Here is an 8,715-nt window from a genome sequence, read left to right on the forward strand (position 1 = left end):
CCTGTACCTCACACTGGGCCCCTCCCCCAGGAGGTGTGCCCTGTACCCTCACACTGGGCCAGTTAGGCAAGAGCCCATCGACCCCCACCACTTCCTTCTCCTCCCTCTTGAATTTAATTGTGTAATTCTCTTGTATAAACATGTATTTGTTCATCTACCTGTTTTGAACTGAGTACACTGGATACTTGCTTTTCCATTCTTGTGATATTTTATTAAGGAGAAAGTTCTCCACCTCCATCCAAGTTAATATGAAAGCTGTAAAGTCTCCATTTTCCATGGCTGAATAGTACTCCATGGTACACACATGCCACAGTTTGTTAATCCATTCCTGTGTTGATGGGCACCTGGGTTGATTCCACCTATGGGGGAGATTGTGATTTGAACTAGGAGAAACATTCTAGTGCAAATGTCCTTATGGTAAAATAATTTTTTTTCTTCTGGGTAGACTGTGGCATCAAGTGGAAAGTCTACTTTTAGTTCTTTGAGGATTCTCCATACTTCTTTCCAAGGAGGCTGTATTAGTTTGCAGTCCCACCAGCAGTGTAAAAAGTTTCCTTTTTCCACACCCTCACCAGCATCTAAAGCTTTGGGACTTTATAATGTGGGCTATTTTCATTCGGTTTTGGTTATATCTCAAGGTAGTTTGGGTTCACCTTCAGATATTATGGAATTTTTTCCTGTGTTTGTTGGCCATTCATCTGTCTTCTTCAGGGAAGATTCTGTTCCTATCTCTTGGAACAGAAGAGATATGATTGTTTGCTCTTTTTTTACTGAATTCTCTGTAGATTCTTGTTATCTACCCTTTGTCCAACTCATAACACATAAATATCTCTTCCAATTCTGAAGACTGTCTGTTTGCTTTAATTGTTGTGTCCTCAGCTGTGCAGAAGCTTTTAAACTTAATTAAGGTCCATTTATTTATTTTTGTTGTTGTCAATTGCCAATGAAGTCATCTTCATAAAGTCTTTCTCCAAGCCAATATCATCAAGAATTTTTCCCACACTTTCTTCTAGGGTTTTTATCATTTTGTGTCTTAGATTTCAGTCTTTTATCCTTCTTGAATCTATTTTTGTAAGTGGTAAAAGATGTGGGTCTAGTTTCAGTCTCTAACACGTGGCAAACCATTTCTCTCAGCACCATTTGTTGAATAGAGATTCTCTTGCCTAGTGTAAACTTTTTTTTTTCTTGAGATAAGAGCCTCAAGCTGTCACCGTAGGTAGAGTGCTGTGGGATCACAGCTCACAGCAACCTCCAACTCTTGGGCTCAAGCGATCCTCTTGCCTCAGTTTTCCTATTTTTAGTAGAGACGGGGTCTCACTTTTTGCTCAGGCTGGTCTTGAACTTGTGAACTCAAGCAATCCACCCACCTCAGTCTCCCAGAATGCAAGGATTGCAGGTGCAAGCCACTGCCCCTGGCCCCTAGTATTTGCTTTCGTTTGGTTTATCAAAGGTCAGATGGGGCTCGGTGCCTGTGGCTCAAGCGGCTAAGGCGCCAGCCACATACACCTAAGGTGGTGGGTTCGAATCCCCAGCCTGGGCCCGCCAAACAACAATGATGGCTGCAACCAAAAAATGGCCAGGCGTTGTGGCGGGCGCCTGTAGTCCCAGCTACTTGGGAGGCTGAGGCAGGAGACTCGCTTGAGCCCAGGAGCTGGAGGTCGCTGTGAGCGTGATGCCATGGCACTCTACCCAGGGGGATAGCTTGAGGCTCTGTCTTAAAAAAAAAAAAAAAAAAAAAAAAGGTCAGATGGTGGGATGAGGCTGGTCTTAGTTTTCATTTCATGTCTTAGTTTTCTATTCTGTTTCATATGTCTATGTTTCTATTTTTGTGCTAATACCATGCTGTTTTGATCACTGTGGACTTATAATATAACCTGAATTCTGGTAGAGTGATGCCTCCGGCTTTGTCTTTACTACTAAGAATTCCCTTGGCTATACAGGTTTTTCTCAAGTTTCATACAAAACAGAGAACTATTTTTTCCAGTTCTTTAAAGTAAGATGTTGATATTGTGATAGGGGTTGCACTGGATCTGCAGATTGCATTGGGAAGTACAGACACTTTAACAATGTTGTTTCTTCCCAGCCCAGAGCATGGTATGTTCTTCCATTTGTTAATGTCTTCTGCTACTTCTTTTCTCGGAGTTCCATAATTCCCACTGTAGAGATCTTTCACCTCCTTTGTTAGATATATTCCCAGGTATTTCATTTTCTTTGAAGCTGCTGTGAAAGGGTATTGTGTCCTTGGTTTGCTTCTCAGCTTGATTGTTATTAGCATACATGAAGGATACTAGTTTGCAGACATTGACTTTATACCCCATGATGTTAATGTATTTCTTGATCATTTCTAGAAGTCTTGTGGTTGAGTCCCTGGGGTTCACTACATATAAGATCATATCACCAGCAGAGTGAGGGTTTGACCTCCTCTGCCCCAATCTATATGCCCTTAATATCCCTCCTTTGCCTGATTGCATCAGCAAGTAGAACTTCATTCGCACCATCTTGAATAGCAGTGGCAATAGAAGAAATCCCTGTCTGCTCCAGTTCTAAGTGGAAAGGCTTTCAGTTTTACTCCATTCAGTATAATGTTGGCTATGAGTCTGTTGTGGATGGCTTCTGTCAGTTTAAGAAATGTCCCTTCTATGCCCATTTTCTTAAGTGTTCTTATCAGAAACAGATGCTGAATTTTGTCAAATGCTTTTTCTGCATCTATCAAGAGGATCATACGGTCTTTGTTTTTGCTTCTATTTATGTGGTGAATTACATTTATGGATTTGCATATGTTAAACCAACCTTGCATCCCTGGGATAAAGCCTGCTTCACTGTGGTGTGTAATTTTTTTAATGTGTAGCTATACTCTATTTGCTAGGATTTTACTGAGTATTTTTGCATCAATATTCATTAGTGAAACTGGTCTGCAGTTTTTTTTGCATCCTTTACTGATTTTGGTATCAGGGTGATGTTTGCTTCATAGAACATATTGGGTAGGATTCCTTCTTTCTCAATGTTTTGGAATAGTTTCTGCAGTATGGGTACAAGCTCTTCTTCGAAGGTTTGATAGAATTCCGGTGTGAAGCCATCTGGTCTAGAGCTTTACTTTGTTGGGAGCTTTTTTATTGTTACTACAATTTCAGGTGCCTGATATTTCTTCCTGGTTTACTTGAGGGAGATGGTGTGATTCCCAGGTATTGGTTCCTTTCCTCTGGGCATAGAGATTTTTGTAGTAATCAGGGATGATCTTTTGTATTTCTGTGGTATCTATTGTCATTTCCCCTTTAAGGTTTTTTTTAAACTTTCAAGCAAGAATTTTGTTGTTCTTACTGTAATTGTAGCTCCCTCAGACTTCTTGAAAATAAGACTTTCCTCTAACTCTACACTAATGTCTCCTCAATGGAGCCACCTGCTCTGGACTCTGTTCCTCCTGCCAGGTTCCTGGTCACCCTGAAGCATATGAGCTACTGCTCTGCCTCCCTGGATATGTGTGTTCTCCCCGCTCAGGCCTACTTGCAGGGCATTAAACAAATCTGCAGTACGTAGATCACACTTCTTGTCCCTGCTCTTGGGGACTACAAACAAATAAGCACACAAAACCGGGACCCTCAGTAAAGTAACTGCTCTCTGATCTCTACAAGCAGGAGTGCATTACCAAGTACAAAGTCCCTGAGCAACTCAGCCTGCTGGGAAAGTCCCCATTTGGGGCTAACCAGGCCAAGCAGGGGATTGCATAACCATCCCTACACAAGAAGAGGTCATTTCCAAGGCCCTAGGGAGAGATGGTCTTCTCTTCCAGAGACCCTATCACAGTTCAACAACCAGCCAGAAATCCTGAGCTACTGATATACTTCCCTCCCCTGAGATGCCAGAGGGCACTTGGCAGCCGCATCATGGGTCCTTTCCCATGGGCCACCTGCACATTTCCTAAGAGCCTTCTAAGTACGGGGACAGGCAAAGGCAAGGGTTCATACTCAGGTTAGTCGCGAAGGAGTGAGTGTGTGGGGGAACCACGAGTGTACACAACAGCCATCTCAGAAGACTCCCCTGCCCACCCCGAGATCGCCTCATCAAGGCAACTGCAACAGCACACAGTAGGCACTTCTAACTCACGGCTTCCTCTGAATCCTCGGCATCACAGAGTGGGCCAATAAAACTGACTCCCTATAACCAACAACCTGTAAGAACCAATGACTCTAACAATCGGTCACTTTAACTATATGTTAGTATGTTTTGTTATGTAAGTATTAAAAGATAGAAAGACGATGAACAGCATACCTGGATGATCTTAGGCAATACATCAACTCCATTTTTAGTGTTTTGTGATGTAGTCAGATACTTTTTCTCCGAAAAGAATGTTACAATCCACTTAATAAAAACCACACGAGCTGCCATGTAAGGAATTTTTGTGCTGTAAATGTTTTCATTGTCTCGGATTGTAGTAACATACACTGGCTTTGGTCTCAAATGGGGGATGTCTAGTAGAAAAGAGAACAAGTGATGGATTAGGTCAGTGAATCCAACATTAAATGACCCCTATAAATGTTTCTGTTTCCAATTAAATAAACATGTATTTAGTGTTTGCAGAGCAACTAAGAATGAAGAACCATAAATTACCAAAAACAGTATCTTCTGTTATACCGTTTCTGATTCTGCCTTGCAACCTGACCAAGAAGAGGTGGTGGCTGCTACTGCTTACATACGGCTATGGTGTACAGCTACAGAAAGCAAGCTAAGTCCTTGTAACAATTTTGGGAAATTACATGAGAATATAATAGCAAAAATCTTTTCACATCTATTATACCTAATTTAATCTTATTTTGTAGCTAGAACAAATGTAAAAGCATATTTGAACATTTTAAAAATCATTTCAGATGTTTTAGTATTCAATACTGTACTGATTAATCCACTGAACTTTAATTTCATGCCCTTTTTTTCCCTTTAGATAAATCCAAGGAAACCAGAATCAACACAATCTACTTTAGGGTGAAAAGAATTCAGAAAGGCACATTTGGTCTTTTAGTTATAAAATGCAACCTTTTCCAAAGAATTAAAAAGAGCCCATTTTCATTCATTAAATTCCATAATCAATATGAAAATTGTATTATATTGGATTAGAGATACTACTTGCCATAAATCCCACTCTCTACCTCAATTTTTATATATCTGGAATACCTGCATGAGGCGGAAAAAATCTCAACAAATAACTTGTAATCTAGGAATGTTAAAAACACACAATGTTTTTATAATGAATACAGACTATGTACAAAGTCATGAACAAATTTTAGAAAGACACGGGGGGGTGGGGAGGAGCATTCACAGACAAATGAATTAGTTGGTTATGGTCCCCAGATAATGTGCCTTGTGACCTTTCCCCTCCAGCACTGTTCTTGATTATTTATTTGAACTAATTTCATCTGTTTCAAATAACAGACGGAAAAAGATCTGCCCCCCAGCACCACTGTAAGGAATGCTTCTGTCCTGTAAGTCCTCATTTCTTACAGAAGTAAACCTTCAGAGGTACATTAGAAATTCCTTATGCTTCCCAGCCCTCTGAGGCTTACTGTCCATAGCCTGTCCAATCTGCCTTCCATAAGCAATTGTCAGTGTATCTGCTGGATTCAATGTCCAGCATAAAAGAAAGCACATGCTGTGGGCAGCTGTGTCCTGGGCCAGGCTGCCTCATCACTGAGCAAGACATAGGGTCACAACACCCACCACCCCTGAGTGAAGACTTTGGGAAATGCAGGCTTTTTACATTAAAAATGTTAAATAGAATTTCACCAAAGCATCACAATACATTTCAAATTAGTTCTGCGTATAGGGGCCACAATTCCCTCTTATTAGTGTGAGTTGTGATACAACTTGGTTAGTACAAATAAATAAAATCTCTTATTAGGAAACTTTAAACCTCTTTCAATAAAGCTACCATTCAGTACAAGAATAGAATAATTATTTTTTCTTTAAAATAATCAAAGGCTACTTTGAAAGACACTGCACAGCTTTCCTGAGGATGTCCTCTATACATGGCTCAAACAGTACTTACCAAGCACAGGTTTGTAGATGTTTGTTAACTTAGTAAATGATGGAAATAAATGAGGAAGATAATATTTTCGAAATAATGTAAAAAGAAATTTAAAACCAGTATCTTGATTCTCCTTATTCTTCCACTCCAAGCTTGCAGCCTTTGGATTATATGTGGAAAAGAACATAATGTATATTTACATTTCAAATTAATATATACTAAACTGAAATGATGTATATAAAATTTCTATCCTAAATTTAAAAAGATGACAACTAATATTGACAATCATGTAATATCTTAACAAAGCTCAAAAGATGACAAGAATGAATACTTAAAAACAAAATAGTAACTTAAAAATAGTATGTTTACTGAGTATGTTTTTAAAATCACCCAACGGCAAATCTTTTCAAACTTGCTCTACTGTATCATGGACACATTTTTTTTCCACATGTCCTCTGTAATGATCTATCATTCCTTTTATTTTTTAATCTAAATTCAACAAAAGAGCATTTATAGTAAACAGGAGTTAAATAATCCCTTTCAAGGATTTTATCCAGTGCTACCTACATGCAAAATCAGTATCAAAAGGCAGAAGAAACCCTGGACTGTGTCGTCTCCTTATTAAAAATGATTCACATGCTTAGATAACCAGGCCGGCCAGTCCAGCTCAGGACTGTGTTTAAAGCTTTCATGGTATTGAAATAATATTCTCCCCCTCAAAACCCTCACAGCGTCTGCATAGGGGAAGACTCCTAAACAGCTGGGCTCCATCCACCTCAATAGCCAGGAACACCTCACAGGAGCTGGGACAGCCTGGTTATCCCCCATATCTCCTAGGGAAACACTGTACAGAGACTTTAAGGAAGACCTGTCGGGTTCTTACAACTTACTAGACCGCAGAGCACTCTGCAGCAGAGCTTGCCAACTCTCTCATGACACGCCCACTTAGAAAATGATGTTTACTCAGCACCTCAGGAGAAAGGATGAGGTGCTCTGGCTGCCCTGAGGGCAGAAGGGCTCAGCATCCCTGACCTGTAAGAAGCTCTGCTCTGAGGGCTCATCCCAACAGACAGAGGGAAGCGGGGCAGGGACACACACAAATCTGTGCCCAGTCAGGGCCTTCGCAGTCTGCATACACACTTCTACCCTGTGTCACCATCATCTCCCTCTAACAGGAGTCCCTGAAGAATATACAGAGGGGACTAGAGGTCACACAACTCATTAGTGACACATCTAGAATGAACCCAGAGCCCTCAACACATGCAAGTTCTAAACTCTTGGCTGATTTCCCAAGACAAACAGAATGTCCAAGTACATCTGAGCAGGTGGCCTTTGAGATACCTACAGAATGGACAATTCAGTACAGTGAGGAGCATCCAACAGGAGGCCTGCCCGAGTTGGGCTTTCAGGATTTTCAAATCCTTGTGTTTCTGAGGTGGCTACAGGAAACGGAGGGAAAGGAGACAAAATGGCCCACCAAGACCGAGTAGTCAGGAAGGACAGACACAGGCTCAATCCGGCAGGACAGCAGAGAAAAAGCACAGTTCCCTAAGGAAAACTAGAAAGAAGTGAAAGAAAGGGAGAAAAGCCAGAAGAAAACATCATGAGACGAGAACCCTCAGGAAGGAGGGGTGTCACTGTCAAAAACCCCAAAGAATGAGGAGAGCACAAACTGAAGAGCGCCAGCCCCCCGCTGCAGTCCGGGACCCGCCACTTCAGCAGTGGCGGTGCACAAGGCAGGGAACCATGGGCGTCAAAGGAGCATGAAGTGAGGAAGCTACTTGGCAGAGATTATCACTTCAACAACTTGGTTACGAAGGGAAAGAGAGAGACTGGACAATACCCAGGAGGAACTCAGGGACAAAGGAAATGTTCACTGAGAAAAAAGAACCAGGTTCTTTCCAAGTCTTGAAAATAGGACATTGGTATTTTAATAGGGATGACATTGAATTGGTAGATTGCTCTGGGAAGTATAGACATTTTAACATGAGCATGGTATGTTCTTCCATTTGTTAAAGTCCTCTGCTATTTCATTTCTTAGGGTTTTATAATTATCTTTATAGAGTTCCTTCACCTCTTTTGTTAAGTTTATTCCTAGGTATCTCATTTTCTTTGGGGCTATGGTGAAGGGAGTTGTGTCCTTAATTAACCTCTCATCTTGGCTGTTATTGGCGTATACAAAGGCTTGTGGACATTGATTTTATATCCTGAGACATTACTGTATTTTTTGACGATTTGTAGGAGTCTTGTGGTTGAGTCTTTGGGATTCTCTTAAGTATAAGATCCTATCGTCAGCAAAGAGGGAGAGTTTGATCTCCTCTGTTCTCATTTGGATGCCCTTTATTTTTTTGTCTTGTCTAATTATATTGGGTAGAACTTCCAGCACTATGTTGAATAGTAATGGTGACAGAGGACAACCTTGTCTGGTTCCAGTTCTAAGAGGAAAAGCTTTCAGTTTAACTCCATTCAGTAAAATATTAGCTGTGGGTTTGTCATAGACAGCTTCAATCAGTTTAAGAAACATGCCACTGGCTCGGTGCCTGTGGCTCAAGCGGCTAAGGCGCCAGCCATATACACCTAAGGTGGCGGGTTCGAATCCAGCCTGGACCAGCCAAACAACAATAATGGCTGCAACCAAAAAATAGCCGAGCGTTGTGGCGGGTGCCTGTGGTCCCAGCTACTTGGGAGGCGGAGGCAGGAGA

General features: G+C 41.2%; 1 protein-coding gene across 1 annotated transcript in view; it reads right to left on the reverse strand.

Annotated features, from left to right (window-relative positions):
* The window catches only part of RALGAPA2 (Ral GTPase activating protein catalytic alpha subunit 2), a 374,339-nt gene that overhangs the window by 294,248 nt on the left and 71,376 nt on the right, over positions 1-8,715 (reverse strand). Inside the window, exons 8-9 of the mRNA XM_023518389.1 lie at positions 6,035-6,173; positions 4,267-4,466 (exon numbers count right to left, since the gene is read on the reverse strand). Of these exons, the coding sequence (XP_023374157.1) occupies positions 4,267-4,466; positions 6,035-6,173 (339 nt within the window). The remainder of the gene's footprint in view (positions 1-4,266; positions 4,467-6,034; positions 6,174-8,715) is intronic.

The sequence above is a fragment of the Otolemur garnettii genome, unplaced genomic scaffold (assembly GCF_000181295.1).
Source record: "Otolemur garnettii isolate 467f Iridium unplaced genomic scaffold, OtoGar3 scaffold00136, whole genome shotgun sequence".
Taxonomy (NCBI): domain Eukaryota; kingdom Metazoa; phylum Chordata; class Mammalia; order Primates; family Galagidae; genus Otolemur; species Otolemur garnettii.